Raw genomic sequence first — 19,063 nt, 5'->3', positions numbered from 1 at the left:
ACTTGAGCTGGAGTTGAAGTTGCGTTCAATCTTCGCAGCTGCGGCTTGGCACGCGTGCATGGGACGTTGAAAAATTTCCAAACACTAAGATAAGAATAAAAATTTATAACGAAACCCGCATTGGAAATCAATTAAAATCAACAACAATTATATGAACTTAAACGAAGATTACAACAACAACATTAAATATGTATATGATACCCAATACACGCAATTCAATGGCCATAGCAGAGGTGAATGAGTGGCAATAATCATCGGAGCAAAGAAGGCAGCAGCAAAGCAAGCGCGCAAACGAAGAGCCCATAACTTACAGCGCGTGGCATATACATGTGTACATATGTATGTATGTATGCGGTGGTTGCTGCATGCGGATGCTGTGGTAATGAACTGGTAGTAGCGGTTATTGTTGCTGCTAGGACTACTACTTTTGTGCTATTATTATAGTTATTGCTTATGTACGTTTGTATGTATGCCACGCTGATTGCCACACGAGCCATTGTGCCGCATTGCTGTTGTTAATATCGTCGCCGGAGCGTAATGTATGCGACAGTAAGTGCGTGACGAACGCATATACGTTTTCTGAATAAACAAATAAAATCAGTAAATGAAGGCGCTAATATATGGCTTCCATGCAAAGGAGCGACGGCGAATCGTAGGGGCGAGATTGCAGGGGAAGAAACAGCGAAATAAGAAGTGGAAGCGCGTGAGCAGAGGGCAAGGAAGTGGCGACAACAAATAGCGCTGCGCTGTCCATAAAGTTGACGGCAATAAAAACGCTGAATGAATGAACTTAACGGCCACGGCAATAGCAAGTGCGATAAAGACCAGCCGTAGTGGCAAGCCATCAACAGCCAACAGCAGCGGTGAAAATATCGTTGTTGCTGACATGTTGGGCAAAATTTGCCGCTCGCCGATTGCTGCTAATGATGACACAGCCATTGAACACACGACATACGGCATATGCGCCAACAGCAAATGCTATCTGTAGTGTCAGAGCAACAAGAAACTTAACACCTAAGCCGACCGTGTGGCAGCAGCTGGCGAAGCGGCATCAGTAACGTTAATTGCTGCACACATTGCCTCCATTAACGTTGCAAAAATGCTATTTGCTGCTGATGTTGAATGGTATTGTTCATTGAATTAAATTTAGTTTCTCATCAGCGCACCAAAGCGTTGGGGTTTAAGTGTTTAGCAGCAAAAGCAGTCAAATAACCAAATTGCGTCTAGTATTGTTTGACTTGCTATGAATCTGCTTTATGCTTAACTAAATTATTTTATAATAAATCATATACAGTTATAGTAGTAGTAGTACAAAAAATATATACGCGCACAAGTAACTAAAAGTACCTTTCGTCTCCTTCCATTTTCAGTCCCCCGAATTTGACTATCGGCACGAGCTGATGGGTCGTTTGCATAAAATCGAGCCAGACGTTGAACTTGAAGTATTAGCCGCTGCACCGCACCACCACCATCATCATCACCACCTGCACCATCATCAGCATCATCATCAGCATTTGCATCAGCATCAGAACCAGCATCAAGTTTATTCGCCGCAAAGTAATCATAGTGGCAGTAATACGCTTGATCATTGGCAGCAGCAACAACAACAGCAGTTGCAACACACGACCAATAATAGTAGCAGTAGCAGCAATCATGAGCATGCAACTTATGTTCAACACTCGTCGGCATCTGCGTCCGTGGTCGTATCTGCGTCAACAACAGTCGCTGCACTACCGCAACCATCATCCTCAAGCTCAGCTGGCGCTGTGCCACCACAAACTGCCACATCATCATCCTCAGTATCCGCCTCTGTTAGTGATAATCCCGCCGACACCTCAACCTCTCCCCACACCAGTGCGAGTATTGCCGCCTATGCGAGTTGCACGTCGGCTTACGACAATGGCGCGGCAGTGGCGTATGAAATAGCCAGCGCTTATGGTGCGACGAATGCCACAGCGTCAGCGACAGCGGTGGCGGTGGCTGATAAGGAATATTTATTTGGTGAGTTTTTAATGTAGACTGAATTACATTCAAAGGTGTTAATTATGTTTTGCGCATGCACCAAATGTAGATGAAGTTACTTGTACACTATAAGAACGACACATTTTTCATCATCTTCGCTAAAAAAAATATGTATATCGAGCTTTTTAAGGAGGAAGCCTGCTTTAGAGGCTTCAAAAATCGATTTTTTTTTTGCATAAATGTCTTTCCAAACTATCCAAGAATGTGGCCTCAAAATTTCAGAAGCAAATTCAAAATATTTTCGGAGTCACAGAAGAAGTTGTGAGCAAGCGTCGAGCAGGTATACGAGCGGCCGGATCGCTCGAAGTGCGATTTCTCGGTTTTTTATTTTCACGATTTTCCCTAATTGGCGGGAAAAATAGGGAAAAGGTTAAACGTGCTATCGAAACGAGATAACATTGATTGTACTCAGAATTAAATTTTCTTTTAGTTGAACCTAAAAAACCTTAAGAAAGTTATGACTAACCCACTTTTTTAACAATCTAAAGTGAATTTGTTTTTCCAAAAAAATTAATTTTTTTTTTTAATTAGCGAAAAATTGTTGAATTTCTCACTTTTTGTTTAATTAAAAAATCCACGAAAAACTCGATTTTTTGAAGCCTCTAAAGCAGGCTCTCCCCTTAACGAGTTCATGGTATTTTGTGTGTGTACTTAACATGGATTTTTATATTCTTTACAAACTCACGCGAATGCCACAAAATAATGGTCACCGTTTGGTTATCACTCACTTCGGTAGGCCATTCAAGGTGACCTTCACAATAGAGATTTTCAATCAATTCTGACAGCTAAGTTATATTGAAAAATTTATATCCTACAAGAATTCCTTTTTTAGTCTCAGTGGCTTCATAGCTTTTACAAAAATAAGTCAGTAAAATATAAGGAAGATGTTAGTTTCTACACCTCAATAAAACATCCGCAGATGCAAATGAAATTACACTCGATTTGCTTCCAAACGAAGCTACAAACCACCGTTTACCTGTATATGGAAGTCAACTTGGGAGTCAGTTACGTTGTTCAAGTAGAAGTGAATAAAGGAGAGATCAATTTGCTGGAAGGAAGTCAATCTTCCTTGCTGACGAGTCTAGAAAGTACTGCGGTACTGAGGTGCATCAAGTCGCTCAGTTCTTATGGCTGCGAAACGACTACGGCATCTTCCAGCGGTAGTATTGAACAATAGCGAAGTCTGCAATAGGAAAAACTAACTGGGAAATGCAAACGGCCTTTAGGCTCCATCTCTCAGTCATCGGTTATGCCTCATATATAGTTTTTTTTTTGTGGTGAGGTAGGGTTAAAAATGCCTTCGCACTATATAGTAACCGTCGTTACCACGTGAGTGGTGACTCCACTAAAAACATTCCTCCTCTTCTCTTGCATTTTTTCCTAAACCCAGGGACGGCTTCCGCATTGCTGCGAGGTAGAGGTGTAAGACAGTGCCCTAAAAACGGCAAATTCGCTTACTTATCCTGCGTCCAAGGCCGCCTGTTATGAAAACAAACATTCGCCTAATGCTCTTCAAGATATTCAGCACCATTTCACGCCTCTTTATCCTCCACGAAATTTCCGACGGTATTCGATGTTTCTTCGCCTATCATCATTTTCTCGATTACTTCTTCAATTGCAGTTCGTTTTAGAGCTGTTTTCTTTGTGTACCACCTCTCGCATTTGAAGAAGGTGTGCTCCGCATCATCGTATTCAGTATCGCCGTAAATGCAATTTGGTTCACCTCTCTTATTTGCCACAAATACTTGCAAAAGGACTCGTGTCTGGGTCAAATCTGTGTGAGGTAACAGTCAACTTGACTGTGTTTTTTTCTACCCGCTTTTTCAAATCGGGTCTCGCTGTCCATCTGCCGTACTGTCCAAAGTTCCATTTTGTTTGCCAAAGTCCAAAGAAGTCGTTAGTGGTTGAACTGGCTGGGTGCACTAGTAAAAGTAAAGCCATTAGAATCCGAAGTTATTTTGTAGAAGTAAAATTAATATTTCACTTTATGATATATAAAAAATTTGTCAAAAACAAAAGTGGATGATTAATTTTGCGCTACTTTGCACAAGTCAGTTCACCATCATTAAAAAAAATACCACTGTAATTTATAAATGTTTTTAGAATTACGCCGAAATGTTCCAGAAAAATATTACCATTTTCTTGTGCTGAACTGATTCGAAAATACAAGGTGGCGCAAAATTAATCATCCAATTTTGATTTGGAAAAACTGCTCTTCCATTGGAATTTATTAATGTTGTTAGAATTACACCAAAATATTTCAGAAAAATATTAACATTTTCTTGCTTTGGTGGCCCAAAATCAATCATCCAATTTTGATTTGTGAAAAACTGCTCTTCCATCGGAATTTATTAATGTTTTTAGAATTACGCCAAAATATTTCAGAAAAATATTAATATTTTCGTGAGCTGAACTGATTTGAAAATACAAGGTGGCGCAAAATTAATCATCCAACTTTGATTTGGGGAAAAACTGCTCTTCCATCGGAATTTATTAAAGTTCTTGAGAGTTACGCCAAAATATTTCAGAGAAATATTAATATTTTCTTGCTTTGGTGGCGCAAAATCAATCATCCAATTTTCATTTGGAAAAACTGCTCTTTCATCGGAATTTATTAATGTTTTTAGAATTACGACAAAATATTCCAGAAAAAATATTAATATTTTCTTGAGCTGAACTGATTTGAAAATACAAGGTGGCACAAAATTAATCCTTCAATTTTGATTTGGGAAAAACTGCTCTTCGATCGAAATTCATTAATGTTTTTGAGAACTACGCCAAAAGATTTCAGAAAAATATTAACATTTTCGTGAGCTGAACTGATTTGAAAATACAAGGTGGCGCAAAATTAATCATCCAACTTTGATTTGGGGAAAAACTGCTCTTCCATCGGAATTTATTAAAGTTCTTGAGAGTTACGCCAAAATATTTCAGAGAAATATTAATATTTTCTTGCTTTGGTGGCGCAAAATCAATCATCCAATTTTCATTTGGAAAAACTGCTCTTTCATCGGAATTTATTAATGTTTTTAGAATTACGACAAAATATTCCAGAAAAAATATTAATATTTTCTTGAGCTGAACTGATTTGAAAATACAAGGTGGCACAAAATTAATCCTTCAATTTTGATTTGGGAAAAACTGCTCTTCGATCGAAATTCATTAATGTTTTTGAGAATTACGCCAAAAGATTTCAGAAAAATATTAACATTTTCTTGATTTGGTGGCGCAAAATTAATCACTACTCTTCTATCGGAATTCAATAAAGTTTTTAGGATTCCGCCAAAATATTCCACAAAAGTATTACAATTTTGATGCGATAAACTGATTTGTGCAAGGTGGCGCAAAATTAATCATCTATAATCAATTTGGTTTGTGAATAGCTGCTTTACTAAAACCATGATTTTGAGTGATAGAAATCTTATTTGGATCTTTATGCGCTCCACTGCTTGTCTGTTTGTATACCCCAATGTATAGTTCACAAGTGTCAAATATGTTTGACGTATGATGCCATTTGCAAAAATTATAAATCTTCCATAGAGAGATTAATTTTTCACCACATTGTACTTTCCAAAATCTTGTTGGAGGTTTGCGGTATATACCTATGAAATGAGACTTTCAACTATAAGTCCATAGATGTCGCTAGGAGTATTTTTAAACCTTCCCAAATGTCTTGTTTTTTTCGCCTGTCATCTGTCAACAATATTCAATTCATTGTTTGTTACGTCGCATACAACAATGCATTTTTGTCGCTCTTAAAAATGTCGAATTTCGTGCACTCAAACTACGATTTGCGGACATTGTTGAAACAAGTCTCATTTCATAGGTAAATACCGTAGACCTTTTCAGCAAAACATCTTGCATTAGCTGAGCTGATTTTTTGGCAAAAAGTATAATAAATTTTCTATTCCAGTAGGAAAACTGGAAGTCCCAAATTAACACAAACATTTTTTTTTTTTGGTTACGAGGTGTGTTAAAAAAATTTCCGATTATTAAGATTCGTCTTATTTTTTTAACACACCTCGTGTTGCTGACTTATTCGAATGCGCGAAAACTCCAATTATTTACGGAGTACGATTTCATTCATGTGACTGCCTCGCCAAACATTGCTGCAGCGCATCCTATTAAACCAATATTCCACGACCTTAGTGAAGGCTTGCTCGATATTTGCCTTAAGACCCTGAATCATTAATGGATTGTTAGCATAACATCGGTGCATCAGAGGATCGTACAAACAGGCATGCCTCTGAAGAGTTCACTGTTGACGAGAATGGTGTTTTCAGCAGCATTTTGAAAGAAAAATTAGCCAGTTATGCCAACGTTCTGAAATCCTCATAAAACGGCCACTCCATGAGGATGTATTGGATGCTCGACGTTTATGTGCGGCTCATCCGATCGCCAAAACGACAGTTTCGCTTGTTAACATAGCCGCCAAGATGAAAATGCGCTGTTTGGGTTACACAGCATTGAGTTTGCAAATAAGTTTGCAATATTTCGCAGCTTTGTATCAGCGCAAATCTATATTAGTCATTTCGTGGAGATATGATATTGGTTTTTTGTTTAGATTTGTAATGGCAAGGAGTTGGCACAGACAAAATAAGATCTGATTGAAAAAAACACTATTTAGACCACCCTGTATATTTAAGTCTATAAGTAACGCAGCCATTCTTTGCTAGTTGCTTATTCCAGCTCGGAATGGCCCACAGTGGGCCGCAAATGCAGCATCGATCAAGTGATAGAGTCACACCCATTCGGTCATATCGTGAAGTCCGCAATCATTCAAAGCCATCGTTTATGTGTATGAAAATTTAAAAAACAAGCAAACTGATACTGACAAATTGTTAATGTGACCACAAACATCAACAGTTGAAACTACTTTTTATTCACATTAACTTTTTTTTAAATGCATTTTGATTTTTTTTTGCGATTTTATATTTCTTGTTTTCTGTCAGCGCTGATTTGTTAGAATACAAAGTATTAAATAGTAAAATCGTCAAAATTAATAAATAGCGACAAAATTGATTTTTATTTATAGTTATTCATGAGCATTCACATCTTGTCTCGCATGGTCACTCTAACCAAACCACACTACACAACTCAACTAACAATAAGCTTAGCTCAGCTCGGCGAATATGCCGCAAATAATTTATTTAGCTGTGAAATTTGAAACCAAATCCCAACAGAAAAAGCAAATTCTGCTTGTTTTCTCCACCTTTTGCTTGCATATTTCAATTTCGTTTACTATTTTCTGTTTTTTCTTTCTTCTATTTTTTGTTAGTTGATCGCACATTGTCAACGAGTCGAATTGACAAATCGAGGCCCAAGCTCATAAGCTGTTTAAAAGGAGTTAAAAGTGTATTGCCATGCCTTCGTTGCTGCCGCTGTTGCGCAACTAATGTTTCTTGTAAATTTTGCCTGACAATATTTACCTTGGCATATGATTAACCAAAATTTCAACAGCTATATTGTTTTTGTGTTTCTATTGTCAGTGGCATTTCTTTTCATTTGTTATTGCATCTCTTTTTTGTAGCGAAAATTGAATTACCATTACAAACGTTGAAGGTTCCTAGCCGGTAAAAGGTTTTTAAAAAAATTAAGCAAATTTTAGCCGCACTACCACACACACGACACGTTCTTTTGTTTTGTTAGGCCATCGTGCTTTCGTTTTGTCAGCAACTTTCTTATATTTCCTTGTATTCCTCTTCTTTCAAGATACCAAAAACAAAGAGGCTCTATGCAACCCCTACGCTGATCTCGATGATCCTTACCAGCGCCCAGCTCTGTGGGAGGATATCGCCAGCTCAATACAAAATATCGATCCTGAGAATGCGCTCATGTTAGGCAACAGCTCAAGTTCAACGGTGGCATCGGTGACTGGTGGCACATCACACTTAGCACTTATTGGCAGCAGCAGCAGCAGCGGCAACGCGAACAGTGGTGTAGATGGTGGCAACACATTGTTGCCACAAGTGAAAATGGAGGCAATCGATGATACGCTGCTGGAAACATTGTCCACCCCATTGCTCAGTCCCATGGAGATAAAGACGGAGAAGCCAGCGCTACAACAACACACACACCTGCACGCACAACAACATTATGGCCATTATCAACTGCCACCGCAACACCAACACCATCAACATCATGCGCAAGCACAACAACAACAACAGCAGCAACATCTCTATCAGCATCATCCCAGCTTAAGTGGGAACGGCGGTGCCGATCTCGCTGCTACCAATGATGATGACACTATAACGCTAATGCAGTTGCATCAGCAGCACCAGCAACATCATCAGCAGCAGCAGCAACACATGGCCTCCTCTTTGAATAGCAGCAATAGCAATAGTCCTAATCAACCAAATCGTTGCAGCAGCACCGCAAGCAGTCACAATGCCGAGCTGAGTGGCAGCAATATTGCAAGTGGTGGTGGTGGTGTTGTCGGCAACAGCGCCTTAAACGGCAGTGATAATAATAATAGCAATATTTCCTATCAACAATATGCATCTCAACAACACTTAAGTAGCAGCAATAATTATCTCAATGGTGGTGGCGGAGGCGGCTGCAGCAACAGTGGACTTGTGGCCTCCTCCTCGGCGAATGTGACGATCAGCACGTCCGTAACGCTGACCAACTTAACAGCGGCTACGACGCTGGACGGCAGTGCGAGCAATAATAACAACAATAATACAACAATGAATAACAACTTGCACGAGAGCTACGGTTATAGCTGGCATAGTAATCAGGTGAGTGCCCAGGTGACATAAATTACTTCTTGAGTTACACTGTGCTACATGCAATTGAGGCAGAAAGAAATTTTGCAATGACGGGCTAAATGTTTAAAAATGGAGGTAAATTTTAAAGAACTCCAAAAAAAAAACGTGTTATGATCTGCATCAAAGATCGGAACTTTGCAGTAACAGTAAAAAAGTAGTACATATAATTTTTTACTGATAGTGCAACTTAGTTTGCATTACCAGTAAATTTTTACTGATTACTAAAAAAAAAAATTTAATGAAATATTTTTTTCTGATTACCGAAAGAAATTCCAATAAAGATATTTTCGTATTACTGGAAAAATTTGCAGTCAAATTTTTTTTACTGATTACTGGAAAAAACTACAATAAAATATTTTATTATTGATTAGTGAAAGAAATTGCAGTAAACAATTTTTTTTCTGATTACTGAAAGAAATTACAGTAAAAAAATTTGTTTCTGATTAATAAAAAAAAATTACACTAAAATATGTTTTTATTGATTACTGAAAGAAATTGCAGTAAAAAATTTTTTTTCTAATTATTAAAAAAAAAAAAATTACACTAAAATAGTTTTTTACTGATTAATGGAGAAAATTGCAGTAAAATATTTTTCTACTGGAAAAAATGAAAAAAAAATTGCACTAAAATATTTTATTATCGATTAGTGAAAGAAATTGCAGTAAAATATTTTTGTACTGATTACTGAAAGAAATTGCAGTAAAAACATTTTTTTCTGATTAGTGAAAAAAAAATTACAGTAAAATATTTTTTTACTGATTACTGGAAAAAATTGCAGTAAAATATTTTTTTAATGGAAAAAATGACAGTAAAAGTGAAAAAATAAAAAATTGCAGTAAAATATTTTTTTACTGATTACTGGAAAAAATTCCAGTACAAAAAATGCTTCTGATTACTGAAAAAATTGCAGTAAAATATTTTTTTACTGATTACTGAAAAAAATTGCAGTAAAAACATTTTTTTCTGATCAGTGAAAAAAAATTACAGTAAACTATTTTTTTACTGATTACTGAAAAAAATTACAGTAAAAACATTTTTTTCTGATTAGTGAAAAAAAATTACAGTAAAATATTTTTTTACTGATTACTGAAAAAAATTGCAGTAAAATATTTTTTTATTGGAAAAAATGACAGTAAAAATCAGAAAAAAATTACAGTAAAATATTTTTTTACTGATTACTGAAAAAAATTGCAGTAAAACAAATTTTTTCTGATTAGTGAAAAAAATTTACAGTAAAATATTTTTTTACTGATTAATGAAAAAAATTACAGTAAAAACATCAAACAAAAAAATCATAGTAAAATATTGGTAATGTTATTTGATTTGTATTATCAGTAAAATATTTAACGTTTATTCCTAGTCAAAATGTGATGCAATATCATCAGCGAAGTTATACCATTTTTGTGCACAATAAATATTTTTAGTTTTGGCTTATCTTCTTTTCCTCAGAAAGAGAAGAGAAACATATGACACACTAAATACAAGAGAGTCAGAACATAGAACCGAAAATATTAAATTTCATTATCAGTAAAACTTTACTGATTACTGTTCTTTGTAATGCAATGTGCCCATCTATGATCTGTATCTGCAATTTGTCTTTTAATAGCCTATTTCCTTCAAGAGCTTAACTGCAGTTAGGAACTACCTTAGAAATATCTACAGTTGCCACCGCTGAAGAGTTAAATCAATTAGTTGGTTTGAGCTTACATTTGAATTTGCAGATCACAGATGGATATCGGTATTTTGGATGTTATGTATTTTTAAATAGGTTTTTATTTCCTTCATTAACTGAAAACATAAAATTTTGTTACAAAAGGAAAAATAATTTTCTGCATGAAAATTTTATCAAACGAAGTTTTGCACTGGCTCGCTGTTGGCTTGCATAGTTACGGCACTGAAACCACCGAAAGTATCTGAAATTATCTAAAAACAAAAAAAATATTTGCTGTTAGGCCTGCAAAATAGAAATAACTCGGTGCAGAAAGCAGAAATATCAATTTTATGGAAATTTTGGTATTTAAATGCAGTTAAAGTGTAATAAAAGCTCGATTGAAATGTGCCAGCATCTCACTTAAATATTTGTATTTATTCCTCAAAATACGATTGGCCAACCTACATATAGGTATACCGAGAAATACCTAAGTGGATTAACTCTCTAGACCAGTGTAAAAATTAAATGCATTTCAAATAATTATAACAGAAAAAAACGAATGAAAAATTTAGCTCAACTCCGTCTCAATGAAATTAATGCAATTATCTTTATCGCCTCCGCGTTTATTTTTTCTTTTCTCCATTTTTATCCGCAGCCGTATCACCCCAAATACCAAATACCGCCACCACCTCTAACGAACTCAACGCTGCATCAACAACAACAACAGCAGCAGCAGCAACAACAGCCATCACAATCAAATCCGCAACTTTGCCCACCTGCAGCACCCACAGCCGCCAGCATTAGCAGCAATTCAATGTCAACGCGACACATATTTGTACCGCCATTAACACCGCCCAGTTCAGATCCCGGAAGTCCGGGTAGTTCAATGGTAGCCGCAGCAGCAGCTGCAGCAGCAGCGGCGGCGGCTGCGGTAGCGGCGTCTAGTGGTAATACGCAACAACAATCAGCACGACGCACCACGCCCCCGCCACCCTATCAACAACAACAACAACAATTGCTGCAACAGCAGCAACAACAACAACTACAACACCAACACCACCACCAGCAGGGTCGTCCACTTTCAAGTATTTGCCCCAACATGACGCCACTGCACTCCTCTGTGCACCATTTAAGTCCAGGCCGTACGCTAACTCCACTCAGCGCTAACGGTATTGGCGCAGGCATCGATATTAGCAGTGGATTTCATGGTATCAACAGCAGTGGTAGCGGTGGTGGAGTTATCGGTAGCGGTCGGGGACGAGGGCGAGGCGGTGGTGCCAGTGCACCGGCACACCTGGCAAATCTGATTGTGCCGACGATACGCTCGGTGCGCTACAATCGGCGTAACAACCCGGAGTTGGAGAAGCGGCGCATACATCATTGCGATTTCGAGGGTGAGTTTTTTGTTGAATTGTTATTTATTTTTTGTTCTCACTTCAGTGTGACTTATTTAATTAATGAAGTGCCACTTGAAATACGGCATACTGCGTATTTTATTTATGATATAAAGAGATGAAGAAAAATTTGGGGCTTAAATATTTCCCTCGCGTTCTTAATTTTTATTTAATTTATAACTCAATATTGTTGACCAAACAATGATTAAACTTTTCCTTTATTTTTGTAAAACGTCAAACTCAGAGCAAGATTTCCAGCCTTTTCGCTTTTCTTTCATTAGCGAATAAAAGTTTGAAAACTAAAAACTAGAGGTATTCAATGGGTGGCTGCCAGTATCGCAAGCCAGACTGCTTTGATCTCAACCAATCTCATTTCCAGAATGTTTAACTATGTAGTATATTAAATATGGATCTGAATACTCGCTTATCTGGTTAGTGGAAAATAAGGATTGTGTCGAAAAAATAGCAGCTTCATATGAAAAAAAGCGTAAAAGAGCAATGAGATGTCGCCAGAAAAGTGCTAAAGCTAAAGAGACAAGTCAGTTCTGTATTTGTTAAATAGTGGTTTAAGGAAAATAGTAGCTTATTTCACTAATGAGGGGAAGTTAGTGGCTGCTGGAGTACTCACCTGTAGAACCTTCGGACATATCATAGCTCAAGAGGAAGAGGCGTTCAGCCTGCACAAGAACAAGAAATAAATCAATAATTAATATATACGTGGACAATCAAGCAGCAATAAAGGCAATAAGTTCATATTGTATTAAGCCCAAAAATGTTCGACGGGGCAGGGAGGCCATAGAAAGGCTAGCCGCAAACAGTAGGCTGCATATCTATAGAGTGCCTGGTCACAAAGGCATTGTGGGGAACGAAATATGATGCGAGATAAGCAGATGAGATAGCAAAAAGTGCTGTTAGACTACCTTTTGAACAGAAGAACGACACACCAAAACCGCTAAATACAATATACAATGAAATGGACGACTACATGAAAAAAAAACGGACATCGAAAAACCACTTATGAAATGCTGCTCTCCCGGTTCAAAAGGAAGTATTTTTTGCATCGAATCGTTACGGGTGATGAGAAATGGGTGTATTTCTCCAATCCCAAGCGTAAACGATCGTATGGTCCGCCCGGCCACAAGCCAAAAACAACGGCCAAATCAAATCGCTTCGGCCGCAAGGCAATGCTGTGTGTTTTCTGGGATCAGCGTGGCATGATTTGGTACGAGCTACTAAAACCAGGTGAAACAGTTGACGGTGTACGCTACCAACGACAATTGGCCGATGTAAAGAGCGCTATACACCGAAAACGCCCAGAATATGCCGATCGGCGTCACAAAGTAATTTTTCTTGGTGACAATGCACCGCCACATAGAACAAGAGCGACCCGGGAATTGGTGGAGACGTACGATTGGGAACCGCTGGTGCATGCGGCTTACCCACCAGACGTGGCGCCTTCCGATTATCATTCGTTTGCATCGATGGGCTACGCACTTTCTGAGCAGCGCTTCAATTCTCACGAAGAAGCCAAAAAATGGCTCGATGATTGGTTTGCGGCCAAAGACTGCCAATTTTTTTGGCGCGGCAACCACAAATTGCCTGAGAGATGGAAAAAATGTGTCGCTAGCGATGGCTATTATTTTGAAGATTTAATTTGTAACCATTTTTTGTTAATAAACGTTTGAAATTGAAAAAAGTCTCATTTCATAGGCATATACGCTGGGCGCGCTTTGAAGTCGGTATTTCGCTTATATGTAAAATCGTATTCAAGTCCCAGCATGAGGTCACAAGGAACAGTTATAATGTTTTATATAACATATGCATTCGATATTTTAATATTACCCAATTATGGTTTTATTATTTCATAATTTGCTCTTAAAGTGAAAAACACTATTATGATTTCTTTAATTTTATATTTATTACAGCAATTACCATTAACTTTGCTTTAATTATAATAATTCGGCCTACAAAGCCTATAAAAGCCATGACTGGTATTTGAATTGGCGCCATTTAGCAATTTCAGCAGCTATTTTGTTTTCTTTTCAAACATTTTTGCTACAATTACTAAAATATTTAAGCCGTCGGCTTAGCTATCGTTTACGCCGTCCGAAAGTGGTTTTTGTGGTAAGACTTTTTTGTTTTTGTTTTTCGAAAATACTTACTTCAAAATACTAAAATACTAAGCACTAACCAAATATTTTGGCGAACACACCAAGTTGATTATTTTTTATTTTAGCTTTAACTTTCAACTTTTTTTTTTCTTTTTCGCAAAGCTTTGGCAATTCGTTCAGCCGGATGATGGCGGCATTTAGACAAGCTAATAATTCATAAATAATGTCACTTAAGCTGTGCTAAGCTAGTAAGTGTCGGCTTTTAATAATTTGTATGTAGAGGCCACTGGAAAACTTACCACCGTGGCCGCATTTATAAAACACTAATGTTTCTGCATTTATTTTATTTTTCTAAGCGGCATTTGCCCGCAAATTGACACCTCTTTGGCATGCGACACTTTATCTCTCACCTTCTGTACACCGGTGCAGTAGCCTGAAACACGAAAAAAAAGAAAAAATTACACTCAAAGTGCGTCTTTTTGTCAAAATTGTCACGTCTCTTTGGTAGCTGGTTTGGGCATAGAAGAAAAGGAAAAATATAAAATTATTTCAACTTGTGCTGCATGCGTTTAGTGCTCGAGCGTTACTAGCGGATGCATTCACATGCCAGTGTGTCAAGCAATATTTAATGAACTAAGCTGTCAAAACCGTCACCGAGTTGACTGTTTTTTGCTTCTTATGTTTCAATGTGTTTGGAAATATCTGCTAGAAGCATTTAATTCAAAATTCAGCTTGCAACATTGGATTAATGGCATTTGGGCAGACGGAAAATTTACACTTAAATAAAAAATAAAAAAAAATTATGCAGCAACATTTACTTTAAGTGGAAGATAATTTAAGTTAGTCGCTTTTTTTAAATTATGAATATATTTATACTTTTTTAAATTAAGTACTCGTAGTGGCTTATCATCGTGCCGTAATACATCTCAGTCAATGGAAAGTCCATATCGACTGCGTGCGATGCTAGACGATGCTAGAGTTGAGTGGTGGGTAGGTAGATGAAATGGTTGAAGCACCAGACTGTCACTCGCCAAGTAGCACTAAAGCGCCATTTCTATACCATTACGAGACCTCCAACGGGCAGATAACTACAGCCAACCAGAACTGTTGATGTAGCGGAGCAGATTGATGGGATTTAGGCGGGAGCATTGCCTCGGGCTGTCGCAGAAATGAGCACGCAGTGACTTTAATCGTCTGGCTGCCAAACCCAGATATTTACAGAAGACATGCTCAATAGTCTCTTTATCTGAAAGGACCCCACAGCTTCTGCAATGTGGAGTAGATGGTAAACTCAGCTTTTATGCGGTTGTGCCGATCGTCCAAATGGCCAGTAGGCACAGCTAAATGTTTGGGAATTGAATGGCGTGCAGTCCCCCGGACTATCTGCATCCTGCGCCTATTACGCTGCGACCATATGATTTTCGAAATACCACACAAAGAAATAGATTTCCAACTGATCTGTGCTTTCCTGAGAAATTCGTTCCTGTGCATCTCCGCTTTAACAGCAGTGAGGCGGATGCCGATGACCGCGCGGTAGATCATGAATCCAATTTAGTCAACCTCTTTCTAGCAAGCTCATCAGCAATTTCACTTTCCTCTATTTTCCCATGTCTTGGAACCCAGATCAGAGAAATTTTACTTACATACCCGTGGTATGTGGTAGTAAGTTGGCGTTTTTAGTTTTTTTTACAGCGAATCAGGATTTGTTTTTGAGTACAAACTTTCACATAGAATTCAGGATAGGAAAAATAATTATACATTTATTTAAGTTTATTATATGGACTTATGAGTATCAAATGAAAGGAGGACAGTTTAAAAATACTCGCACCAAATTTATTTTTATTGAAACATAGGAAAAATGTTTTCTGAAAATTTGTCTGCTTCAATGGCGTTAACATTTGCCCTGGACCTATTGCAAAAACAGAAATATTACAATATGATAAGCAACTTTAGTTGAGCTAAGATCTGAAAAAATGTATGCTGCTGGTTTTATTTGAAAAATTACTTGAAGGTAACCAGCGATGCATTTACTAAGGGCTTAAGCGCATGTTTCTTTAACACTCAGCCTTCCAAAAGTGAAGCTTAAAGGGTGGTTTAATTTCAAGGGCCGGTGTTGATTTCAAATAAAATACAATTTTTTTAAGAAATTATTGTCATTTCTCTTTATTATGATAATACTGGTATAGCTCAATTACGTATAAAACAAAATATTGGCCAAATGGCCGCAACCGTCTCAGCGGCACACCTCCATCCGATGGTCAAAATTTTCGATGACGCTGAGGTTCTATGCCGTTAATGTGCCGAATTATCTCATCCTTTAGCTCTTGAATTGTTGCTGGCTTATCGACGTACCCTTTTCTTTCAAATAACCCCAAAGAAAGAAGTCCAACGGTGTCGTTGACGTTTAGGTGTGGTTCACATTTAACATCGGCCCTTGAAATTTAACCACCCTTTAGTATATCTCTATAAAATTTTGAGTTGATATCTTGAATAATTTTTGAATTATATTCGACAGCGAAAAAAAAAAGTATTTTGCGAAAAACTCGATTAAAGTTTTCGTTTTTACTCATCTTTCGTTCAACACTCATCACTTCATTGACTTTATAGGGGCCTTTTGGACTTTCTATTAAACTTAAAACATTGAGCAGATATTCCTTAGATTGTGAATGAATTTTTAAAGCACAAAATAGGAAAATTTGAATGCGCTGGTGGAGCTGCCCCGCTTAAAGCTTAAGAGTTGAGCTCCTCAAAAGTCCTGCGTTTCTTAGCGGTCGCGCGAATAATAAGAACGCAGCAAATTACCAGGTTTCAACTATTTTTTTAGTATTTAAACTTTTTCATATTACCGGTAGAGTAAATACAACATTTTCAATATTTGTTATTCACTTTTCACTGGGAACAGTAAATACCCACATTTTAAGTGGCTAGCATACTTGGCGATATATTTGTTTTTGGACAAAATTAAATTCTGAATTCACCTGCAAACGAAAGTGGCTCTTCTTCGAGTACTCGACTCATAACAAAATTCATAAATATGTATTTAAAAAAACTATTTAGAAATTTATTCACTTACATATGTATATCTTTCAAACATCCCTATGTATTGGCGTTTTTTTGTCATTATCATTCAATTCGCACACTCGCGTTAACTATACGCGCCAACATCACGCCGGCCATCTGACCACTTGGCATGCAGCCAAAGTGGCAATCGCTAGCAAAATTCTTGATTTTCCAAGCAGCTTAAAAAATTCCACGCACATATACGGTTATAAATACAAGTATAGACGCGCACTAAAATTTTCAAATGAAAAACCAACTACTGAAAGGTACCACGCTGTCATTTCCGTCTTACATTTTTCGCTCCTCATATGAAATATTTTATTGGGGAAAAAAACTCGCCTATTCATGAAAACTTAGCACTGAAATATGCACCCACCTTCCAATAAGTGTTGAATTTTCACTTTCCCACTTAGTTTGCAGAAAATGTGACCAGTTGCGCTTACTCCCCTGCCCTCTTTGCATATGTATGGGTGTGCTTGTGTGCTGTAGTTGTGCAGCTTTTGTATTGTACGTAGCTGTAACTGTAACTGTCACATTGGTGCAGCGTTGCTCTACGGTGCATGTTACACATTACTGTCATGTTAGACAACACCATCGTCTTATTGCTTCACTGTCTCATTCGCTGCCTTACGTAGCTGCGACTAAACGCCTTGCGGTTGCTCCGTACTCGTACTTGCACTATAAAGTTGATTGTTGTTTTTGTTAGCTGTCTGCAACAAGAAAGCAACATGCATGGCAGGCACATGCACATTTAACACATGTCAGCAACTGCCACTAAAAATAACAACAACAACAAAATACCCATTACAAGAGCCTCCAAGCCAGTACCAGTTAAAGTTCCATTTTACCCGTTAGCCTTTGTAAGGTTGTTTGTGACATTTCTCAATCGTCCTTTAAAATTTTCATTCAAACTTTTGCTTTGTTTTAGACTTTCTTGGAAATCATTTCGCCAACTCACTTAAGCATTAAAAAGTTGAAGTTGAATTGTTTTTTGCAGTTCAAAAAAGAAATATTAATTGGCTGCATCGCCTTGGATAAAATCCTTTTTAAAATTAGAATGATTTTGCTCTTTTCAAAAGACGCGCGTAAATGTTGTTTTAAAATAAAACATATACAAATTTAGAATCCTTCAAAGTACGGCTCTTAAAAAGTGTACATAATTTCTATGCACACAAATCCACCAAACGGTCAATTCATGATTGACTAATTGTTCAGAACGTCCAGATATCGATGTGGAAAGCTGTTTAGCAACACTTTCCGCTACACCAGCAATATTCTCAATAGAACTTCCAGTTGTTGGTCTTTTAGCCCGTTTTCTCAACTCGAGAGCACTAGTTATTTGAAATTTGTTCACCAATCTTTGAATTTTGGACTAAATCGGGTGGTTATTTCCATCAAAGAAATCACGAATTTTACGAAATGTGTTCCTTAAGAGTGGACTATTTTTATAATAAGTTTCAGTGTTTTAACGCGTTGTTCTGTCCTGTAAAGTTGTGCATCTATCTACTTAACAAATGTCAAAGTTGTCATAAAAGAGGGAGCCTCTAAAATTATTCACTACTTATATCTAAGCGACACTTTTTAAGGGCTCCTTATATTGTCATTGAATTTTTGACGTGATAACGTCTTATAATTCGATGTAGTCGGCTGCACACGCCCAAAAATGCGACGTTATCTTTCTCATGCGTCGTTATCTTACTCATGCGTCATTACCTTGCTTGAACTGCAAACGAGAGCGCGGAACGAACGACAAAGAGACAGAATCGGCCACCGCGTTCGGCAACGTTCGACATCTGGCTCTCTCCTACTTGAGTGAGCATATATATGTATGGCGGCCGCCGTAGCCGAATGGGTTAGTGTGTGACTACCATTCGGAATTCACAGAGAGAACGTTGGTTCGAATCTCGCTGAAACACCAAAATTAAGAAAAACATTTTTTTAATAGCGGTCGCCCCTCGGCAGGCAATGGCAAACCTCCGAGTGTATTTCTGCCATGAAAAAGCTCTTCATAAAAATATCTGCCGTTCGGAGTCGGCTTGAAACTGTAGGTCCCTC

General features: G+C 37.6%; 1 protein-coding gene across 1 annotated transcript in view; it reads left to right on the top strand.

Annotated features, from left to right (window-relative positions):
- The first annotated feature begins 1,373 nt into the window (after positions 1 to 1,373).
- Positions 1,374 to 19,063, top strand: part of LOC128862023 (dendritic arbor reduction protein 1) — a 129,720-nt gene continuing 112,030 nt past the window's right edge. Inside the window, exons 1-3 of the mRNA XM_054100419.1 lie at positions 1,374 to 2,001; positions 7,735 to 8,762; positions 11,099 to 11,837. Coding sequence (XP_053956394.1) covers positions 1,401 to 2,001; positions 7,735 to 8,762; positions 11,099 to 11,837 — 2,368 coding nt within the window. The 5' untranslated portion in view covers positions 1,374 to 1,400. The remainder of the gene's footprint in view (positions 2,002 to 7,734; positions 8,763 to 11,098; positions 11,838 to 19,063) is intronic.

This window comes from Anastrepha ludens, chromosome 4 (genome assembly GCF_028408465.1).
Source record: "Anastrepha ludens isolate Willacy chromosome 4, idAnaLude1.1, whole genome shotgun sequence".
NCBI lineage: Eukaryota > Metazoa > Arthropoda > Insecta > Diptera > Tephritidae > Anastrepha > Anastrepha ludens.
This window is presented reverse-complemented; position numbering and strand designations above follow the sequence as displayed.